At 41.7% G+C, this 23,791-nt stretch overlaps 1 protein-coding gene across 1 annotated transcript; it reads right to left on the bottom strand.

Moving 5' to 3' along the window:
* Nucleotides 1–14,887: 14,887 nt before the first annotated feature.
* GSC (goosecoid homeobox) lies at nt 14,888–16,352 on the bottom strand (the record flags this gene model as incomplete). Its single annotated transcript, XM_082284355.1, has 3 exons — nt 14,888–15,150; nt 15,551–15,810; nt 16,022–16,352. The coding sequence occupies 3 exons, from the start codon at nt 16,350–16,352 to the stop codon at nt 14,998–15,000; spliced, it is 744 nt and encodes a 247-aa protein (XP_082140481.1). The 3' UTR covers nt 14,888–14,997.
* Between the last annotated feature and the right edge of the window lie 7,439 nt (nt 16,353–23,791).

Raw genomic sequence — 23,791 nt, forward strand, 5'->3', positions numbered from 1 at the left:
TGTTCTGCTACTCTGGGCATGTTCCAGCATCAGGAGCAATGCAAACAGACATAGGAGCCTGTCCAAACTGTATCATGGTCCCTAACCTCTCTAGCATCATTTGCTGGAAGACACAACATCCTCAAGGTCTATGCAAGAGCTAGCCAGAGAAATCTCAGAAAAGGACCTGCTGGCTCACTGCAGTCCCTGCTGCTGGCATCTCATATCCAACTCAGTATCTCCCCACACTTCCTCTACTTTATTTCTTGTCACTTCAGGATTCATTCTATAAATGGCCCCAAAATTTAAACTGACATAATATTTGAGAATATAGTTAACAAAAGGGTTGCAAATTGCTGAATCCAGTTGTTTTTAAGAATCACAGAGTTGTGGAGTCCTGAACTTCCTTAAATTTTGCCACTGACTTGTTGTAAAGTGTGACTAGGCCTTTACCCTCCCCATGTCTCTATTTTTCCAACAAAAATAGACACATTATTACTGAGCATAATGGGAAATTTTCAAGATGTCTTGCACGTTGTTTCAAGTATGCAAAGCTCTACTCACAAACCCTAGGTTTCATTCTTTTGACCTAGATCTGAACTGGGATTCTGAATTCCTGGGATATGTTCATCTCTGGAGTTCTGCTTTGGCCAGGACCAAAGCTCAGGACACAGAATTAAAGTTCTGGGTTGTTGGCATCCTGCAAGGGTACACAGAAAAACATGAACAGAAACTCAGAAGGGGGAAGGTGACAACAATATTTTACCCCATCTGCATTTCCCGCAACTGACATTAAAATATGCAGTGATGTATTCTTTACGAGTAGACACATAATCATTTTGGGGTCTGATGTTCCTCCCACTGAAATACAAGAGAGAAATTATATATCATACACAGTGAAGATTTTGACATTTGATTCCTCCCACATATTTGAACGGGAGGAAGGCATTAAATGCCAAAACCAAAAATGAGCATGCAGGACCTATCCTTCAAAACTGTAATTCATTCCAAGGCACAGCTCTCACTTTACTCTTACACTGACCTGCATCCCACACAATACAAACCCAGCGGTTGTTTTTCAATTAACAAGGCAATTTTTGCTATTTCTAACGGAGCATAGAAGAGTTATGTTCTAGCTTATCTTCTACAAGTGTATGTAGGTTAAAAAGAGAAATCCACTGTTTCAATTTCCTTCCAATGTTAATAATTTATTGTACTTTTTTTATAAGTAGAATTTCTCTTTTCAGTTTCCTTTCACAGACAAACTAAAATCATGTAGATGTACAGATTGAGAAGACCATTACATATGAGCAACTATTAACATAGGCCTCTACCATATCTCCAAATACATGGGCACAAAATTGTGCATCTGAGAGATTGTATATAATTTATGCTGTGTCTGTACTGTGTAGGTAGAAATGTTCTTGTTTGCACTTTATAAATTCCCATTGCCACCCTTTAAAACATGCAGCTTTCTTCACTGCAGTGCATTCTCAGAGTTCACCCTGTCTACTGCACGCATGCAGTTTAACATTAGCTTATATGAGCATTACCTTCATCACCAAAATAGACTGATTTTTGGCTAACATCTCAATTTGAAACTGCATTGATCAGTTTTAAGACATTATTTTTGTTTTTTAGGGAGAAAAGGTCACAAAGCATATCAGTAGGCTCCATGCCAAAATTTCATCTTCTCCTTCTTTCAGTCTGTTGGTGCAGAAGCCTGGCATTATCTGCTGTGATCTGCAGCTACTAAATGCTGCTGTGACATAAAGATCCCATGGATCAGGTCCCAAGGTTTCTCAGCATCATAAGATTAGGGTCTTTCCATCTTAAGCTAAAAACTGCCATGGGCCCTTTGCCATATACAGAAAAGTGAAAAGTGAAACAAAAATAATACACCGACAATATGCTTCCATAATGAACTTGTGTGTGTGCTGAGACTGGCAAAAGCACCCTGGAGAGTAAGGACATGAACAGGAGCAAGGAACCGATGACTTTGTCAAGTTCAACTCCTGTGTATTGTGTGATATCTCCATTTTCTCCTCCAGGTTTGAAAGCATGTAGTGAAGGTAGAAAAAAATATACATGCCAGATACCCCTTCCATTTTACTTTCATTGCATCAGCTCTCAAAAGCTACTCAAACCTGGCATGTCAAGATTTAATCAAGAGATCTCCAGGACCTGCAGAAAGTGACAATAACCATGTAGCAGAGGACACCTATTGACAGAGCTGGATCAGCTCTGAGCTGACACACGTGTTCATATGTAACTGTTGTGACACTGCTGGAGTTTAACACTGTCTTGCCAAACAAACCTAAGTCCATATTATCTCCAGAAAAACTCTCAAAACACACCATTATTGCAAATTTTGGTTTACAAATTAAGCATAACTGAATACACCTGTTCCAACAGTAGTACCTTTTTTCACTGAAAGAATCTTATGAAAGAAACAGTTTTGGTGCACCATTAACACCCACTGTCCTTGCTGAAACGTGAGCAGAATCTGACTGAAAAGCCCACTGACTGGCACAGCGTAATGTCATAATTTGATTTAATATAGGGGAATGAAGGAGTTTTGAGTCCCACTGACCTGCAGAGGAACTATTCAGTACTTCAAAAAACCACTTCAGACTGACACTGACCTAACTATCAATTAAGATGATAAACCTAAGGTAACTGAATTTTAAAATATAGCTAAAATTTCTAAAAATAGCCTGTGGTAGCTCAACTGAAATATATATTCCTGTCCAGTAGAATTTTTATTGGGATGACGTATTGTTGAATTCCTTGTCTCACCTAAAATGCTGGGTTATGGCAAAAAGTGCAATTTCCCGAAAAGTACCAAAAAATGTTTTTGCTTGGACTGTTTGTCTTGCAAGTTAGAGTACTGTAAAAGATCCTTCCCTATGTTCCCCAAGGAGCTTTCAAAATCCAACAAGGTTCTCAAGTACAGATGTTTACAAAGGGATCACCACACCAGCATATGTATTTATACAAGCACATTTTGGCATTTGGCTCTCTCTGCCTGTTCCACATCAGAAGTTGGTGAATTTTTCCACCACAGGGATAGAACATCTCTCATGAGTAAACTGAACCTCACTGAAGTGGTTTGGGACAGAAGAAATTAAATGAGCAAGCACTGCGCCAAACATGTTCTTTTAGGCCAGATCATACCCATTTCTGGAGCTCCACTCTCTGAGAAGAGAAAGATGTGGATTTGGACCATTGCAAAATTTGGAAGAATCTCTCAGAACATGAGTTGAGTTCTGTCACCACAACCAACATCCTTCAAGCTTGTTTTTGGGAGCAACTGTTGTTGCAAAACCAAAATGTCCCACTAAGAGAAAATGTGTTCTCGTCTGAATTCAGCATTAGATTTCCAGCACATGCAACATGCATGGACGTGCAACAATAAGATGCAGCTATAGAAAGTCATGCCTATCAATTACTGTAAAGTAACCATTCTGAACACGCACATATATAGACCTATTCTCAGAGGAGATGAAGTTTGTCATTATTAACTTTGTCCTTTCTCTTTCAACTGTCTGGATATAAGAAAAGCTCAAACAATAGCTAATCTGACCAGATGTATGCACACTAAATCACAAATTACTTTTTCAATTTCAAGCTCCCCTCTTCTCTTGCCAGACCTACATACAGAACAAAACTTAATAAGCTGATTCAGAGCAAACAGGTATAGCTGGGGAAACAAACAGGGAAAGATTAAATAATAATTTTTTTAAAAAAATTAAAAGGATTGTAAAGCTGTCCAGGCAGCAAAAAGTAAAGACATGCAGCAAATCTGTGACATTGCTGGAAATGTACACAGGCTAAAGGGCTGCAAACCAGAAACAGACTGAAACATGACACAGTGCTAACATCCAATTGCACTTGTATGGTGCTGGTAATGAAAACACAAAACACTCAGGGTATTCCAATGTTTCCTCTTTCTTGATGAAAGATGATATAGGCAGTCTGCCTTCCACCAGGAGATACTTGTCATGGAGACATGAAGGCTTCTTTTTCAAGAGCATCCTTGGTTCTCCCCTTCCTCAATCACTTTCCCATATCTCAGGTAAATAACTGCTGGTAGCAGAAGTAAAACATTCAATACACGGATGTGTTAAAACAAAATTCTCCTATAAACTGTATTCTATGAATGCACAAGAGCATTCTTTGTCAGATTGAAACTATCCTGGCCACCAAAAGACACACAAATTCAAAGAAAAAATTAAAATTTCCACTGATATTAATCACGTATACAAGACATGAGAGAAGACGTGCCCAAGAGATGCTTCAAGCCCACAACTGAGGCACCTCAGACACCATGTGAGGGGAACACATACAGTTCTGTCAGGCACTGAGTCCCTAACGGGCAGCAGCATTTCAAGAATAAATTTTATTGTGTTTGCTCTGTAAGATATTTAGGTCACTCTATAAAGTTAAATAGCAATAATGAGTACTGATTATTTTTACCAGCTGACCTAATCTAGGCATGTATTTGTGTTTTGCTGCATAAATAACTTGTGTTTACAATTCTCATCTATAATGTTTACAATGCTTATAACCTCTTCTCAAGAGGTAGGAATAAAATATTAACCAAGTAAATCTCTGTTCTGTTAGGAAGAAATCAGCAGTACTCTACCTACTTTTTAATCATGAGTTACAAAGTTAGATCACAGGCTAAAATGCCAATTACTATGAAGCTTGTTGCACTTTAATTGCTTCCGCAGGGATTTCTCTGGCATGAGGAAGTCCCCAAGTGGAATGGGGCTGATCTTCTGCTATTACTGCGATGGACACACTAATGGCATGAGCAGGGTCAGCAAGCTGCGACATTTGGCCAAATCCCAGCTGCTGTGTCTCCTGCCCTGGATCAAGAACCTAGCTGTTCCAAATAATGGGTGACTGGAAGGTCACTTACAGCCAGCCTTGTGAGATCCCATCCATTTCACAGAGTTTCCCTGTAGTCAGTCCAAAGGGCTTATTACCTTTACAACCCTTTTGCTCTTAGCTGTTATCCTTTCTGGGAGGAGAGAGGGGATGGGGGAAAACATTGGTCAACACTGTTGGTCAACATTGGTCAACCATCCCTGCAGTAAGGGTCATCTTACTTAGGTGAAACACGTGGTTGATTCTGGAGCAAAATCTCCACACTATTACAAGTGCTAATAGATTAAACCCCATCACTCCAAACAGTTGCTTCGAGGTTGCCATAATTTTCAGCTCAGCTCAACACCTGCCATGAAGCGGTTATCCACTTACCACAGTGGAGCATTACAACCTTGTAATTTATTTTGATAGGGAGCAAATGACAAGCTAAAACAGATTTTATCAAATTAATGAAATTACAATGTGTAATAATAGCATTTATCTTGCTGTTAGTGATTACAAGCACATTTGGTAACTATGCACTAGAAGACCTCTCAGTGGGACGCTGACAACACTGAAAGAAAAACTGTTGTCCTTGCAAATGCAAACATAGGCATATGCACTACAAGAACCAGTAAAAATGTCACACCCAGATACAGATCATGAAGTTGTCAAACTCTTCTGCATTGCCAAGCTAGGGCAGGTGATAAATCCTTCAGATCCAGTCTCTCTCTTAAGCTACTCATTGGAAACAGTTCAGAAAAGAAAAAGTTGCAAGCTCTCACTGCGAAAAAAACCCCATGGATTTATATGCTTCTGTTCCCCCTTTACTCTTCCAATCTCTTCTTCTACAGCCTGTACACTGTCTGTCTCCTAGAAATGCGAAATATATGACAGAGGGCCCACCTATTCTTTCCTTGGCATCTCACCATTGCTCAGATGCCTTCTTGGTAAGATCGAAAGGGATCTAAAGATCCCTTCTTCAGAATGGATTTTATATAAGATGTCAGAGAAGAAAGTGACCTCTGATTTACACACCTATCAGCCTAGTGCTGGAGAGGCAACTGAGGTTAAATCAAGTTTTGTAGCATTTAATTCTCAAGAACCTCTTTGATCTGGTATTACGAATCTATCTAAATATTTTTATTTTCCAACCTAAAACATGTCTCTGTCTGCAGTAAATAGAGGAACACACTTACTCAGAAGACACTGTGATGGAGAAACAGTACAAAGCACTTGGTATCTATGGATATAATATTGAATGGTTTCCATTTTACAGATGGAAACATATCTGGCCCAGCTGAGACATAGGCATTCAGAGTTTCTAAGAGCAGAACCACAGATAAATTCTCTTCTCTTACTCCCATACTAGTGTCCCATCCACTAAACTGTACTACTCATTCTCAATTTGTGCTGAAAATACTACCAATATTTTTTGTTTCAGTCTCTAGCTGACCTATCTCAGTGGCGCTTCAGCCTGGAACACTACCTCTGGGCCTCACAATTGTTGTTAATGGATTCCACTTTGTGTCTGCCACATACGGGTTCAAACCTGCTGAAATAGGTTAAGAAGGACCTCAGTCCTCGCAAGCACAATCTGTAAGTCATGCATCATTCGCCACAGCATAACCCAAGAGACACTTCCATACCAAAGATGATTCACTTATATGGAATTCCACCCTTCGAATGTCTCACATGCACAACCATGAGCCATAAGAAAGAACTAGGGTTTCTAAAATGGGTCAGAAGGCTTTTTTTATTTACAAGTTTAAATTCTTGTCTTCACAATTTATGCTGCAACAAGAATGGAAGGACTGCCAGTAAGAATTTGTAAAAATAAATAAACCTAAACAAAAACACAATGGCCTACAAGCAACAATGATTTTTGAGGGTTTTTTTTCCAAAAATAAACATGAAGTGTATCTCATACTACTTTTTAAAAAATCTTAAAATTTCAGTTGTACAAACATAATTTCAATTAAACCTTAAATGGTTTCAATCCTCAACTAGAACACTCAGAAGCTGTTATTGGCAATATTTGTGGGCCAATTCCTCTCAGCAAGTCACGGCCCCTGAGAGATGTACTGAGTTTACATCTACTGTTGACTTGGAAAGGTGGGGAGAGGTGGCCCTTGCCTACTTTTCTTTCTTCTTTATACAGGGCCAAAAGTCACTTGACAATGCAGACTGGAAGAGTACTGTTTCCAGTTTATGTGATCTACCAGAGGTGAGGATTAGACTATACTCCCTAGATTTTCTTTCTCCAAAAATGTTCTTAGATACTTTTCTATGACGGCAGTGTTTCTACTTTTTGCTAACCCAAAAGTGATTTTTAAAAAGCAAATTAAATTTATTGGTATCAATAAACTGGTTCTAAAGTAGTACCCAAGCATTATTAAAATGTCCAGTGGTTTTTAAGACAACCTAGACTGGAAATGGAGAGAAGAACAGCAAAAATGTGCAGAAATTTGAAAGATGCAAATTAATAGTCTTTTTGAGACTATTTTTAACATCAAATTAACATTACCTTTTCTTTTTTTGTTTTAATTTTGTAGTCATCTGAGGTCCATCTAGCCAATACCAAAATTTTCAGCATGCAACCAAAAAGATTGTGAAGCTGAAATGGAAACTGCTTCTGCTCCTAAGACAGCTACTTCAAAGAGACTGATATTAGAAAGAATTACTCTAGAGGACCTAATGTCCTAGCTCTTAGTGCTCAACATGAATTCTACTTACCTCTTAACTGCAGTGTGCCTGGTGACTGAACAGTTTTCCCAGTGATCAGTCAGCCAAAGCATTAAACCGTCGTAAGCAATATGGCCATAATCAGTCCCTGTTTCAGTGTTTTTTTCTGATGTCAGAATAATTTAGATGTCCGGATATCTGAAGCAGCTGTGCCAATGAATACATGAGCAGAGAAAATCACAGCTGCTTTGCAATTCAGGAACACTGTTCTGGGTTTTCTTAAACATCTGGTAAATCAGATGTTCCTTTAAGGCCAGGAGTGATAGGTACCAATAAACTTTTATCTTGCCTTTATGCTGGAGGAGATAAGCTTCACGCAGGTTCTGAGAGCCCAGTGCTGTCCCTAATCAAGCCTCACTGCATGAAAGATGCCTACTTCTATGTCAAGGAAACACTTGCCAACAATATTACTGCTCATTTAAAGACTGTGTTGTATTAGTGTAATTATTTCAGTGTCGATGGCTTTTACCTTAAAAGGTATCTCACTAAAATTTTTAACATGAATCCAGGTGCATTGGTAAGCTTATTCCGTCAACAACAGTACTAACTGCAGTGATTTTAGTGATAAAAACACATTTCTACCATTAAAACTGCACTTGTACCAAGGTGAGAAGGACCACTTTAGATGAGCAAATCAGAGCAGGACAGTTAGAGAATTTTAATGACAGAAAGCCCCCCTGGGTTTACTAATGATCCCTTCCCGCATGGTCCTGTCCCAAATTCACTGGCCCGTTTGACCAGGGATTAATGCCCTCTCTTCATTGATCGCCTTGCAAAGTAACCACCTCCATTGCCATCAGTGGGAAATATTACCAGCTCTAGAAGACAGTTTCTTATTAATTCACAAAGGTTTGGGGTCAGGCTGCCACATCATCCTTTCAACCAGGCTAAAGGAGTCTCAGGTGAGGAAGTCTCATTGCGAAGAGCTGTCTCTATACCATTAGGGCCAACTGGAAGAAAAATACAGTATGTTCTAAAAATGTACATGATAAACACAGCATAAAACCAATGAAAAAGTAATATTAAACAAATAAGATGTAATAACTGATGTAAATGAAGCCTGAGACTTTCTTTGTAATGACAGGAAGCTCCAAATAAAGGGTGCTGGGTTCATGCCCTTCTAAATCATTACAGTTTCCACAGAAAATATCAGCCTCCTTGAGGTTCTTAGGTTAGGGAGATTTATAGTGATAACAATAGCAGTAGTTTATTTGAGACAGTTAATCAAAATTCTAGCACTTATAAGCCCTCTGTGAACACTATAGATTTAAGAAGTTGAACACTAAATATTCAAAAGTAAGCTTGCAATCTACACAAGTACAGTAAATTTCAGTTATGTGTTTCATTATACTGGTGCCTTATTGCTTTTAAGGGGTTTACAACTTGGCTGTAATTATCCACTGTGGGGTAAAATTTGGCATAAAGAGAACTCTTTTCCATTTCTTTTTCCAAAGAAAGTTACTTGCTCTCTGCTGGTACTGCATTCCTTGCACATGCAACACTCAGCAAGAGTTTTTGGGTGTGCAAACAAAGTAGGTTAGGTCTCTGATTTTGTGGCTTTTAAAAATATGTCTTGCATACACCCAAACCATATTGTCCCTTTATTCACTCATCTTCCATTAATTTAGCCTTCAATTTTTTTTCATGGACATGGCAAAAATACATGTAATTTGTTTATGAACCAAGTGAAATTATATATATAATTACATCAACCATGAAGGCCTTATTTTCACCAGAAAAGTCAAATTTCCAGTAGGACAGCAGGAAAACGTGGTGATGGCATTAAAATCCACCAGTGAAAAAATGTCATCACTTCTGCTTCCCCACACTGTGCCAAAGACTTCTTGTGTGTCCCCCTGAGAAAGACGTACCTCAGCACTTCAACAGCAAAATGGAACAACAGTAGTTTCCCACCTCAGGATCACTCTGAAAATTCACAGCTTAGCTCTTTGACAGTTTGCCAAAATCCCCAAATAAGGAAATAAATACAGTTATGCTCAGGTTCTACACTCGTAACACCTTTGAGTCAAGAGAGATGCCAGCTTCAGATGTTCTCATCCTTGTTCTCAGCAGCTCATTCCAGCACTGTAGTTTGCAGCACAGATCCAATGGTCTGTGATGCGTCCTTACAAGCCAGATTGCTGAACTGACATCATCAGAATATGGCTCCCCATTCCTTGGGTTTTTTTTTTCCAGGAAAAGTACATACTAAGTCTGCCATGTCCACAGGTGCACCCAACCTGGACAGCAAGGAGAAAAAAAGCCCTGCAGGCAGCCTGTTGAAGGAGACAGTTGAATCCTGATTAAGGGGGCTACAGTTCACCAAAATTGTCTATTTTGCCATGGTATGGTGAAAGTGAAAACCCAACACAAGCTGTTAAGAAAGCACTCTGCAGTCACCGGGTAGTAAACATTGAATAAATTCCCTCAAAGACAGAAAGGCATTAATAAAAAAAAAAAAAAAAAGGTGGTGGTGGTGTACTTATATAAACAAATAAAGGCAAACTCTGGTGGGATTTCAATGCTTAGAGTTTTGGGGGAAGGCTCTTTTCCTGGATATAATGCAAAGGAATTATTATAACTTCTAGGCTTGCACATGTGTTCGACATGTTTGGAGGTATAAGCTCCAAATCTCCAAGGTAAGCTGGCATCTTTGTCCGGACAAGGAGTAGAAAAGAAATGCAAACACTGGTGTTCAGACATCATTTAGAAGACAGAGAAGTTACTTTCAACATTCGACTCTAGGTAATTCTATGCTGTAACAAGTTTCCTGATCTCTCTCTTGCTCCATCTATTCAGTTGTGCCTTGAGTTTTGCCTTATGTGCTGAGGAATATAGCCTATGTCTGTAGACATCTACTGTATCCTGAATACAAAAAGCGTAAGAAGTCTGATTCCTTTTTCTGATTTAGGATTTGAATTTCCAGATTTGGGTATTTTCAGTATGAATCAGAATATTGTAGCAAGGGTTTCTGTATTTAAAGTTGTCAGATACTTTACAGAGATACGTCACTTTAAAGTTGCATTAATTTCTTACAATCCAACAACTTGCAGCTATAATTGTTACCTTTGTAACAGACTCCAATCAAATCAGGGTAAGTGGCAACTCCAGAAAAAAGGTAATTTGACTAAACTTCCCTGTCTAGGTTGAGTCCAGGCTCACCAGGTCTCTGAAGTAGGAAAGCATAAACGGAATGAAACCCTAGGGGGTTAAAATACAAAACAAAAACTCTTTAGGGTTTTGTTCCTTTATGCTCCACAGTGTTTAACCCCAGAGAATCAATAAATGCAGATGGAGCACAAAAAATATGAACTCACCTTAACGTTGCATTTTTTTATAACTTCCACTAATCCAAACGTTTGCTTCACAAGTCACATGTAAGAAAGTTTGCATGGTTTATATTCCCAGGATCCCATTATAGTAAAGCTCAAAAACAGTTCACTGAAGTATTAGTAAAACTGAAAGGTAAAAAAATCCACATTCTCAGCTGATAATAAATCATTTCATGTCAAGCAAAAAAAAAAATTCTGACCTCTGCTTTCCAGCATTACTCATTAAAACAAGAACTACAGAAATAAATATGGTAAATAGAGTATTAATAGAAATATAAATTTTTTCTATCTAAACGCAGATGGCATGATGAAGCTAGCACATCAGATTACTGAGTCTACCTCTGTACAGGAGAAAACTTCTGCATTGGACCCTTATTACACATTGCTCTCCCTACCTTTCCCTTTCAATAGAATTTTGTAACCTAAGCCAGCTTAATTGTCAAGGAGATTTATTTGGTGTATGCTTCTTTTGTATAATTATTTAGTTATTACTCCTATAATGCATAACATTATCTGTAATAAGGCTGCACTACTGTGGTGAACCTCCAAAGTAGCTTACTTTTCTTCTTATAACCCCCCACTCAACCTAACTCCCTTGTGAGATCTGAAATGAATACTATTCCTTCTACAGACAGAAATTTAGAAAGAAAGAACTCCAACATTTCATAGAGAATTAGTAAGACAGCAAAAAGATGAACTCATGTTGTAAAACCCAAACAGTACCTCAGTAACATGAACAATACAACATATTTCAATCTTCTGAGAATGTGTTTGCCCAAGATGCAAGGTTGAAGTTGCAGTGGAGGAGATAAAGACAAAACAAACCAACCAAATAAATTTTTTTAAAAATTTCTCATTTGGTCTCCTTTTTAGGCAAGTGTTAACAAACAGAACCACAAACAACTCTTTCAAAGCCCCTTTGTAAGAACTGAACCTGCTGGAGCACAGCACATATTCACGTACTTTGCTTTGACTTGTTCCTACTGCATGAACAGAAAGAGAAAATAATGAAAGCTTCTATGTGGCATTTGCATTTTGGCATGTAGAAATTCTCCTAAAATAAAAATCCAGACAGATATCTAGAGATGGATTATGCCAACAAAACAGCACAAGTGAATGAGAGATCCTCTTATTACAATCACACTCATGTTTTCAATAATTTAGTTTTCAACTTTCTTGATCCTTTTCATGCAATCTTCTCTCTTTTATTTTCACTATTAGATTCCCATATGGCACAGAATCTGATTCTGTAGGCTAAAAAGGTAGAATGAAACCTTTAGGTTTTCAACAAACACCAGTGAGAAAAAGAATGAGACAGCTACTCCTATTAATGGCACAAATACCATTTTAGTAAGTAAGGTTAAGCTTTTAGGTCAAGATTAAAATTGCTTTTCTATTAGATTTTATTATTAACTTCATATTATTGACTTCAGTATGTCTAAACCTACACTTAATAATACCAATAGATACCTGTGACTGCAAGATCAAGTTTATGGTAATCAAGGGTTTGTAGAAAACTGAAAAACTAACACAGTCAAAGGTACAGTGTGATTGTAAAGAAATCAGTGGTGACTTCATCACAATTTCATGGATAGAAACTGTGTTTTGGAACACAAAGTTTTGATTCTTATGTCACACCCCATGCTTCCACAGAACAAAAAGTTCTCAATAAATCCATAAACTGGCATGTTCCATGACCTGGAGCTTCCATGGTTCTCAAGAACTTGTTCCCATTGAAAAAGTCTAAGTATCCTTAAAAATATGTACTGCAAATTTAAGTAACTTGCATTGGTAATCAAAAAGATCTTTAAAGCCAACTTCTTACAAACCCAGATCCAGTTTAACTCCCCCATTCAACTATGGAAGCTAAATCCTTAGTAGTGACTTACAAAATTACCACCCCACACAAAAAGAAATGCAAAACAAAACAAAACTTTACCAAGCTTGTATTGTGGCAGTACGGATATTTACACATGGAAGTAACACAAACATATAAGCATTTGCAAAATCTTGGGCAATATTATCCTTAGACCTGGCTTTTATTTGCAAATTAAATATGCAATTTAAAACCTAGCAGTGACTAAATACAGAGGTGATGACATTAAAAATCCACTCAGTGCGACTTCCTTCATATAACATAACAAAACACTTCTTTTCAAATCTAATTTTCGGTAATCTGAAAACTAATTTTTAGTGCTGTTGTGTTGTAATTCAATATAGTTTGCTGAGGTCAAATATGCATCCACAGCAATAGGGTAGCATCTCCAAAATGCAGTAGCTCCATATAACCAAACCGTTATACGTGTCCAAGAAGAAGAATCCATTCACTTTTACCCTTCCTCCTCTGTTGCACTGAGGAACAAGAGCCTAAATTTCTTCTCTTCAAGAGAGCAGTAGCTATGAAACTATTAGCCCCCTGAAGGACTGGCTCACATAAAACCACACTGAATTTCTTCCACAGCAGCTGTTCCTACATCTTGATACAGTGAGAGATTGCTCAGAAAGAGATACCACATCTAGGTGGAAACATTAACATTAAAAAGTTATATGAGCAGATGGGGACTAAGACTGGCTCTAACACACTAACACCTGCACTATGCACCATGTTACGACATCCATAAAAAGCTGGATATATCACAACAAATAGGAAAAGGCACAAGGGCAAGCAACACAGCATTTGACCCTTTCTAGTGTCACTGGAAGTAATGGTGAGCACATTTGTAAAAAAACAATTTGTCTAAACTAGGCAAGCTGAATAGATTCAGGTGAGTTTAGGCATTGGCTATAATTAAATAAAATCACCTCCCTACCACTTAACTTTCAATGAAAGGCACAGCATGAAGATTTCCAGCCAGAGATCATCTGAATAGGCTTTACACCTTCAGGTTATTTGTTTTAAGTTTATGGACAGTCCTTTAGGCAAGGAAAGGGTCTTCCTAAACACAATACCATGAGGAGACCACAGTGGTTCCTCTCTGAAATGACAAGCTCTGAGCTGGAGAGTCACAGCAAAAAAAAAAAAAAAAAAAAAAAAAAAGGTAAAAGGAAAATGAACGTTCATTTTAAAGGGGTAATAGACATCTCTAGCACGAGGCCCTCGCAGAGGGAAGAGTAAAACGAGACCAGGCTGTCACTCCTTTCGGAATTGCAAAGGTGCTGCCTAAAAGGGGAGAAAACTTCCATTGGCAACTTCCTCTGAAACACTCCAAGAAAGCAGCACACAAACGCTCGTACTCCCCTTGCGTACAATTCATCAGATAATGTCTAAAATTTATTAACAGCAACTTTAAACACCGCTGAAGAGAGACGGCTTTTCTAAACGAGGGTCAAAGACAAACGCTTTGGAAACGCAACAAGGCACAACCGCGGGGACATAGGGGAAAGAGCAGGGAGACAAAACGGAGTAACAAGTGTGGGGCCGGGTTTGCTTCGCCTGCAAGTGTTTCCCAAGGGCATCGTGGCCGGCGGGCCGGGCCGCGGCGGGGGGAGCCGCAGCGCTCCCGGAGGGGAGAAGCGCTCGGGCCGCGGCCGGGAGAACGGGGCCGGACCGCCCCGGACCACCCCGCGGGAGCCCCGGAAGGAGCGGCGGGCTTCGCTCCCGGCCGCCTCGGGCTCGCACCGGGCTGCTCCCGTCGGGATCGGCCTGGCCGGGCCTCGGCCGCTTCCCTCGGGGTGCAAGATCCGCCATCGCAGCCCTGCCTGCGGCGAGCGGAGCCCGCCTGCCAGCGCTGCCCTCCGCCGCTTTCACACTGTGTGATACCGCACCGCTGAACAAGGACCTGCGCCGGCCAGGCCAGCCCTGCTCCCCGGGGAGCTGGGCACCATCGCTCCCCGCTCCCGTCTCCCCCCTGTCCCTCTCCCCGCGGCGCAGGGTGAACAAACACGCCGCCGTCTACCTGTGCAACACCTCCGCAACACACTTTATTTACACGGAATCAGCTCGGGGCATTGCACAATATATACAGATATTTTCCCCCTCCAACAAGGCAGATCTTGTGCAAGATTAGTAGCATCCTCTGGAGCGCATCCGACAGTCCACGGGAAATGTCCCCCCCACTTAAAAGTATCAGCTGTCAGAGTCCAAGTCACTTTTCCCGTCCTCTTGTCTCTTCTCCGGTGACGTTTTAGACGCTTTATTCCACTTTTGTGCGTTTTCTGATTCCTCCGAAGACGATCGCTTTTGCCTCCTCCACTTCGCCCGGCGGTTTTTGAACCAAACCTGTTACGTTAAGAAATTAAATTATCAGTGGAAAAAAAATAAAAATAGAACTATGCAAACCCTCAGTGTGACCTCAGCCCTGCAGGAGCTCTGCCGAGGCCGGTGTGCGGAAGCCGCGCTCGGACGGAGGGAGGCAGGCGGAGGAAGCAGCCTCTCGGGTGGGACCGGACGGGCGCCTTCAGGAGGCACAGACGCCTCACGACAGTCGGTCACAGCCCTGTGGCAGGCTCGGCCGGCTGCCCCAAGGAAGAGCACTTGGAAATATTAGAAAACATTCCCTCTGCCCCCGCAAAGCGGTCGCTCTCCCTTCGCTGGCCGAGCCGCACAGCGATACATCCGGTTCGAGCGCGTTTGAGTGCGAGTGGGAGAGGGTTGAAGAAGGAAAAAGAAAACAAAATACCTCCACTTTTTCCTCTCTTAAGTGCACCCTTCTGGCCAGCTGTTCTCTGGTGCCCACGTCTGGGTATTTCGTTTCCTGGAAGAGGTTTTCCAGCGCTTCAAGCTGCTCGTCAGTGAAGATAGTCCGGTGCCGTCTTTTTCGCCTGCAGTGCAGCTGGTTCAGTAACTGCAGCTCCGTCCGGGACAAAGTGCCCACGTTCATGTAGGGCAACATCTGATGGGGAACAGGGGACATCAGGACTGACCCAGTGCCCTCGTAACCTACGGACAGACAGACGAGTCGACGACAGGCTTTGCATGAGATCGCTGCTTCCCCCCCACTCCCGTTCCGTCCCGTCCCGTCCCGAAAAAGCCCCCTCCCGCCGCCCACCCGCGCTCCTGCGGGCCGCCAGATGCCCGCCACCCCCTCCGGCCCCGCCACTGCGGGAACAAAGGGAGCCCGTCCGCCCCGTCCCACGCGGGGCCGCCTTACCTGCGGGGGGGACGCAGGAGCACTGCTGGGCGCCCAGGGGCGGCACGGCCCCGCAGCACGAAGGGCCCACGGGGGACGCCGGCACATGCAGCTGCCCGTAGTAGTAGTTGTTGTAGCCGAGCCGAGATCCAGTGACGGCCGGCGGCAGCGCGGAGGCGGGAGCCACCGCCCGGGAGTAAAATCCGCCGTAGTCAGAGGCGCTGCCGTAGAGCGAGTCCCCGTGGAGGCTGGGGAAGACGACGGGCGCGGCGCTCGGGGGCAGCAGCACCGAGTCCTTGCAGCGAGGTCTGGCCGCCAGGATATTGTCGATGCTGAACATGCTCACAGGCATGCCCCAAACCGTGCGGGGCAGGGCGGCGGGGACCGGCCGGGGGAGGGAGGGAGGAGGGCGGGAGGGAGGGTAGGTGGTGGCTGGGGAGGGGGGGGAGAGGCTGGAAGGACACGAAATCGAAACTTTTGGGATAAATTTTAAAAAGGGATCGGAGCAAAAAGAACAGAGCCTTTTCCGAGGGCAGCTTGCGGGCAGAGTGTGCGTGTGTGCCTGTGCGCGCTTGTGTGCGTGTGCGCAGGATCCACCCCTGGAACTTTCCCCCCTCAACTCTCGCCTGTTTACTGATCTCAACCCAGAGGGCTGCTCGGAGTATAATCCATCTGAACCTCTTCCCTTTTTTATACCCAGGCGACGTCATCCTGGATTTAGTTCCTGGTAATATGCAGATGACAAACAAAACCAGATTTGATTTTTTTTTTCTCCCCTTTTTTTGGTGGGGAAGAAGTGGGGGTTACACAAAGGAGTGAAAGCAGCCTGAGTCTGTGTATTGAGAATTAATGAAATTAACGTAATCCTTTCCATTAGTAGGCTTTTTAGAAAGGCCCCAGATTTAGGCTTGATCTCTGCTGCACCGGCTAATTGCCCAGGTTAATCTTATTAATGCCATTGTGTAGAAGCGGTTAGCAGCTCCTAGTCTTGTCTATTATGCGCCTGCTTTGGTCGTGTTAGTTCACATTAGTGGGTGCGATTTCCTCTGTCTAAAGCTCAGATTCATTATTTATGCTTCGAACTGGTTAAGAAGTACTTTTTTAAAAAAATAAACTGCCACATAACCATGCAACGCCCCCCCATTCCGAGTGTTTCTGTAGCAGGATTTGTATCTTGCGTCCCCCTCTCGGAGGACTGAAAGGGCATTGAGGAGTACCCGTTTCTCGGACTTAAGGTTTATGCAGTGAAGCAACAACGTCTTCACTGAGTAACTGAACTATTTTTTTTTATTATTTTCCTAGGTCACCTGGCGGAACAAGGACGCGTAAATATTGTAAACTTCTCTCTCTCTCTCTCTCCCCCCCCCACCCCCCACCCCCCTTTTTTTAAACAGATTCAGACAGGTATCACTTTTTGTTTTAAAACAAGCCATGAGATGCAAATGTTAAAGACCAGTGCCGCCTTAAATCCCCGGGTGTGGTAGGTATTCCGATTTGCTTCTGATCTATCTTGGTGCTTATTTCTTTTCTTTTTAATCTTTAATTATCTACCTTAGAAAACAAAGTTCATAAAGTTGCAACGAACTTTGTATTTTGCATGTTCCGTGAATTTTTAAATGGAGACATTTTAAATCCCTAAAACTCTTCCTATTAAGAGGTTTGGCTCTCCTGGTAGCTGGCTCTTGTGATTTGCAGAATACTTCGTCTGTCACGACTGTCCCTGGGAATCCACAGGAGGTGAACTGAATAAGATTAGACTATTTACCCCATCAACTCTCCATCAAACAAGGTAGGAAATTGTACGCATGAAATGAAAACAAGCCATTAGAGTCCGTTTACGAGGAACACATTATTTTTCCTCACCAAAGAATATCCTCGTTAGCGCTTACTCGCACTTTATCCTTCCTTTCCTCGATATTCCAGGATTTAAAGCCACACCTGAGAATGATCTGAAACCTATTTCTAGCGAAAGACCCGTATAAACGTTAAAGAAAAAGAATGACAAAACTAAATTCCTGCTTTGTTGATACATCGCAATGTGAATAATTATCAGCATCAGTTTTTACTTCAATTTGTCTGTGTATCAATTTATTTACGCCTTTGGCATTTAGACCTGAACTTCGTGCAAGTTTTTCAAATTTAATGAAAAGTGAAACTATTTGACAGAGGGTTCGGCGTTTTTTTGTTAGATTTGTGAAAATTTTTTCTGTTGATGTTTTTAGAGTTTTCTTTAATTTTTGTTTGTTTGTGGGTGGGCTTGGAGAGCGAGTTTGGGTTTGTTGGGGTTTTTTGGTCAGTAATTCCCTGAGCGCAGCCGGTCACGCTGCATGCAGAGCAGCGCCAGCTTAATGCCGCCATCGGGATGCTCGTTCACGTCCTCAGCGGCTCTGCAGCAATGCGCGGCAGCATCCCTCCGGTGGCCTGTGCACCCGGAGGGGAGCGGGGCTCCGGGCGAGCCGGGCTCGGGGTCCCCGGGAGAGCCAGGCCTGAGGGGAGGCCGGCAGCGGAGGCACGGCCCGCTCCGGCTCCGGCCCGGAGTGGAACATCCCGCGGGTGCCCCGGGGGCCCGGGGGCAGCGGCGAGGGACGGGCGCTGCCCAGCGGCGGGAGAAGCGCGGCGGGGACAGCTCTCAGCCCCGGGACTGCCGCCCTTCGGGGAACAAACCGGGTGACCCCCGCGGGGGCTCGCAGATGGGGGCACCCTCCGTGGAGACACCCTCGCCGGGGCGACTTCTCGGGTGTTTAGCATCACTCGCGTCAGAGCTTCATCTCCGCGCCTGTCCGGCTTCTCCCAGGTGAAAGCAGCGCCGCGGGACGCGAGTGGGGCACCGGAGGAGCCGCGGCGCTGGCGGAGCACACACACACACAGCTCGGGCTGCGAGAGCTCGGCTTCCCAAAGAGTTTTTTGCTCCCCTGACGGATGATCCACCACGCTGCAAAGCTTACCTTTATTCCTAATTTGGAAATGATATTTTCCAAATAACTTGTCCCCCCAGTGGGGAAGGTTTCTTTTATTTTGTTTTGTTTTAATCTGAGTCGCCTTGCCGTGAAACTCCCGGTTTTGATACCCGCTTCGCAAAACCCTCTCTCGGAGTTTCTCATTTCCCGTGCGCTCTTCGCTAACCTGGCAAACGGAAAATTGTGTTAAACAAACAATCAGTTGTCACATAATGTCGGGGTGAAATTGTAATAACAAATGAAACACAAGCAAATTGTGCTGCATAGTGTTGCTAAGCAATTGTTTGTTACGGGAGGGTGGTCACAGCATGGGTTGAAAGAGGGATCTAAAGAGAAGCATAGCACTGGGCAGAGCAAGCTGTTAGGTATGAAATACAGTAAACACGGCGCTGATTTTCAATATTATTACCCAAACACGATTTCATACAAAGCAATCACCGTACACAAGTCTATGAAAATGCGCTTGTTGAGAAATCGAACTTTTTTTTTATTTTAATACATTAAGGAATAATTCCGGGGATGCAAAACGCACCCACCGCCTTCCCGGCGGAATCTTTGACGGGCCTGGCGGCGGGAGAGGCACCGGGACGGCCGGCCGGGAGGGGCCCGGGGCACCGCACCCCAGCCCGCCCGCCTGGCCGGGGCTTGCCTCGGGCCCAGGTCCCGGCTGCGGCTCCCGCCCCACGCGAGGGATAACGAGGGGGTGAACCAGGGGTTTGGGGGATGACCGGCGGCGAAACCCGCACGGAAACGGCGCTTCGCGGCACATCTCTCGCTTATAAATGCCATCACCCTGCAGCCTTCCCCATGTTTGTTTCAAATTGATTGCATCATTGCTTCACCAGGAAAAAAAGTATAAAAGTCATACAATGCGAAATTACGGTAATTTGTTCCCAGAATAAACTTATCTTGAACTGATTAGGAGAGTCAGTCATTTGAAAATGAGGCAGAAACGCGATTGGGGTTTTTTTTCCGAAAGCTTCCCTCTAACAATATCAGCTTCTAAAGTTTTCATTCATATAAACTTTATTAATGAAGATCTTTTATTTAAATGTCAAGGGGATTTGAAATTTAGAGTAAATTATGAAGCATGCATGTCTTGCCAAGTCATGGGTCAAATGCATTTGTGAAAAACTGCTAAAAGAGCATATGGTTTTGAATTTTTCTACAATGACTAGTGTTTAAATAAATTGCTTGTACTGCTTAACTTCATGTATAATTTTGACAGAAATTGGCCTATAGCCTTTTGATATGTAAACATTTCAGGCTTTTATGCGGTATAAAAAGACACTTGCTTTTTGGGATCAGCTAAAGCAGTCACCCTGTAATTCAGAAAACTGGCACCTAACGTTACATTCTTGCTGCATTTCAACTTTCAAGTGGCAGCATAAAGGGGGAAAAGAGAAGGGACATTTCAAAAGTAATTGGAATTAAAAACTGCGAATGAGGTGAGAATGTGCCACTCACTGTCTGATTGAAATGGATAAACCTTAGCACTAAAGAGAATTCTCTGTCTTGTTTTCTAAAAAACAACAGAGGAATCAGTGAAAACAGGCTTCAACGTAGCACAGACCTGACTCGCATGTCAAATTAATGCCTTAAAACAAAGTCTGTCTAAAGTACAAATAGGTGTGATGAAGAAAATCCAGATATCCCTTCTGAATTCTGTCAGCTGTTTCTCTTCTACTGACTATCTTGGGCTGTAAAAATTGAAACAGACTTTTATACATGGAATATTGCATACAATGTATATAAATACACCACAACCCTTTGAAATGCCCCTTAGCTATCTTCATGTTCACTTGCATTTCACCAGTTCTTAAGTCTTTTGCAGTTTTTGCTCCAGTAAACATTCAATTGACTTCAATTAGTGTTTTGTTTTGGTGGTGTGTTTTGGTTTTTTGTTCAGGGTTTTTTTGGGGTATGCGTGTGTGGGTTTGTGTAGTTTGGGTTGTTTTTTTTTTCTTGTGAAGAGGAGACTAGAATGTGCTAAGGGCTTCAGGATACAGTCCATAAAAGTAGTGGAGTCACTCAGTTTTAAGTCTCCTTAAACTAAAATTATTTTGTACATGTATAAATCCACCAAGCTACTGAATAAATTCATTTATTACTAATATATCTGTCTCACATAAATAAACCTCCTAATGTTGATTAGATGGATAAGCCTAGCACAGTGCTAGACAGAACAGGACCTGGATAGTTGCCTGGTGCCAGACAGCTCAATATGTTTATTTCCTGTGTGCTTTAGCAGGGACTAAGCTAAAGTTGGAAAAAGGTTTAAATGAACTATATAATTTCAATCTGTTACTGTAGTAACATTTGTATTTATTGTATATGTCAGTTAGTCATACACAGAGTTCTCAAGATACACTACCCCTTTTGTTAATGGTCAGGGGTGATTTTTTTCAGAATTGTAACGAGTCAACATAGACAAATTCTGCTATAGACAATTCAAATTCTATAGCAATTTAAAAGCTGGTATGGATTCAGTTTGATGTGATATAATCTAGTGAAGAAAGCAGAATCTCTCATATGTTTCCATTAATTTGAACAAAGGAATTGAGATTATTTTGCAGGTTTCATACATATTCCAATGAACAGCATGGTTGGCAAATAAGGACATATAACGTTAATGACACAGCAAGAAAAAGACTTTTCCTCTTAACGGAAGTATCTGCATCTAAAGTGAGCAGATTGTTGCAAAGAAGAATCTTTTAAAATAGTGCATCTTTACAAGAGGACAGCAGGGTCAAACACTTTGGGTCCTTGGCTGCAATTGCAGGAGTCAACAGGAGAATGCCCTGCTACTTGAAAGTTTTGTTTTCCATCAAAAGCAGTTTGAGTGCAGTACTTTCTTCAAAGATACTGTGATCAAACCAATTTAAGCTCAGAAAGTGGGATGATCTGGACTTCTACATTAAGAAAAATTTCATTCCAAGGGACGTGCTAGAGAGGCTGACGTAGCAGGTCTGTTGCACACACATGACTGACCCAGGTTTTAGAAGTGGTTCTCAATCACAGTACGGCCAACAGCCAAAATTTCTCCCGGAAACTGAACATACTGTAGCAGTGTGCTTACCAGCTTCAAGATGGCTTCACTCTAACCTATTAGTAGTTTAATTTTCTCTGTAAGGATGAGATCATCCTAATTCCTCATGTTATATGTACAGTTACAAATAATGGTAGATAGGGAGATAGGTGTGTGTATCTGTTCCCTACAAACAGTGTGCATAAGATGCGCTCATTATGTTATTAGGTCACTTTCTATGCCAGGGTTTGTACTAATAGAAGTAGAGCAATTAAAATAAACAAACAAACAAACAAAGCCAGAGGACCATTTTCCTGATTGACAAACGTAAACCAAACTAAGACTTCTGTTGCTGATTTGCCTTTTTCCAATAACTGAGCTGGATTGTCATGTAGCACAGTGGATTTTAAACCATGAGAGATCCTGAGCACACACAGCTACAAATCAACAGAAATTGTGTGTGGTCAGCACTTATTCCACCCAAGTATTATTACATTGGCTAAAGATCTTCTTTGTAGTATAAACTGTACATACTCAGTGCCACCAGAACCTCTCCTCTCTCTGAAAAGGCCCTGGGGGTTACACCCAAAGTAGCTCTTTATTTGTAATGCAAAGAACCTCAAAAGTCTTTGCAAGGGAGTTAGAGCAACAAAGTCAGCTTTAAAAATAAATAAGTCAACTGTACAAAAGACAGCTACTGCATTGTTTTCTGTACTGTGCACATGATGTATATTCAGACTTCCATGGTTTTCTATGAGCTTTAGAGTTTGTGAAAATGACTAGTCTAATTTAACAGTGTTTACCATGGTGGAACTAGAACTGGAGCCCAATCCCACACCTATGGAAGTCTGCTTGGTACTTGCCAGTGATTTTGAATCAGAAGTGAAACAGAGAGTATTGTCCAGGTAAAAGTCACATTATCATTTCCAAACACTGTATAACTGAAGCCTAGTAGACTTTTTTTTAGTGAAGTGTGCCAAATACATATCATGAATACGTATCATTTGCATTTTTTATAAATCCAGGAAATAATAATAAAAATGAAGGTCCAAAGTAAAAAAAAAGAAAATAAACTTATAGTGGAGAAATATATAGTGGAGGGTTACAGATTTGAAGTAGGCAAGGCAAATATGCCAGAAGGAATTACAGAATTACTATCTTGGTTAGAAGATGTTTTGATCATATCATTGAAAGGAATATCACTATGATCTGTTTCAATGACCAGTGCTTACATTAGACAGGAGAACAAGATCATCAAGTGAAGTAACTGAAGTGGAAGAATTACTATATTTACCTACTAATGCTCTCAACTTTAATCTATGTCTCTACCACACTGTCAGTCAACCATGTCCCCATTTGTGTTCTAATTTAGGCAAAATAGCCTATTTCCAGCAAAGATAATTTGCGAAATTGAACACAGCACTCAAACCACTAGATGACAGAACTAAAAAGTTGTATTTATATGATTTTTTTAACGTTTGGATTTTGTTTCTTTTTAGTATTTCTAAAAACATTTTAATTTACAATATTGATATACCTAAGTGTTTTGATACATTTCTGAAAGCCACCAGAAAATGTTAAATTTAATTATGATTAACTTCAAGTCTAGATTAATTTATGGTTATTCCCTTCCTAACTAACCACCTAGTTCCAAACTAAGCAGAACTAGATTTTTGAAGTCCTGTCATATATGTTCACCTCTAGTTGAAAATTTGCAGCATGTACCTTTTATACCTTGAATCTCATCTAATGAGAGAAGGAATTTTTTATAATTTGGGATTATATAATGTTTTGGAGCAACAAGTA

Source organism: Coloeus monedula (genome assembly GCF_965178545.1).
Source record: "Coloeus monedula genome assembly, chromosome: 6".
Lineage (NCBI taxonomy): Eukaryota > Metazoa > Chordata > Aves > Passeriformes > Corvidae > Coloeus > Coloeus monedula.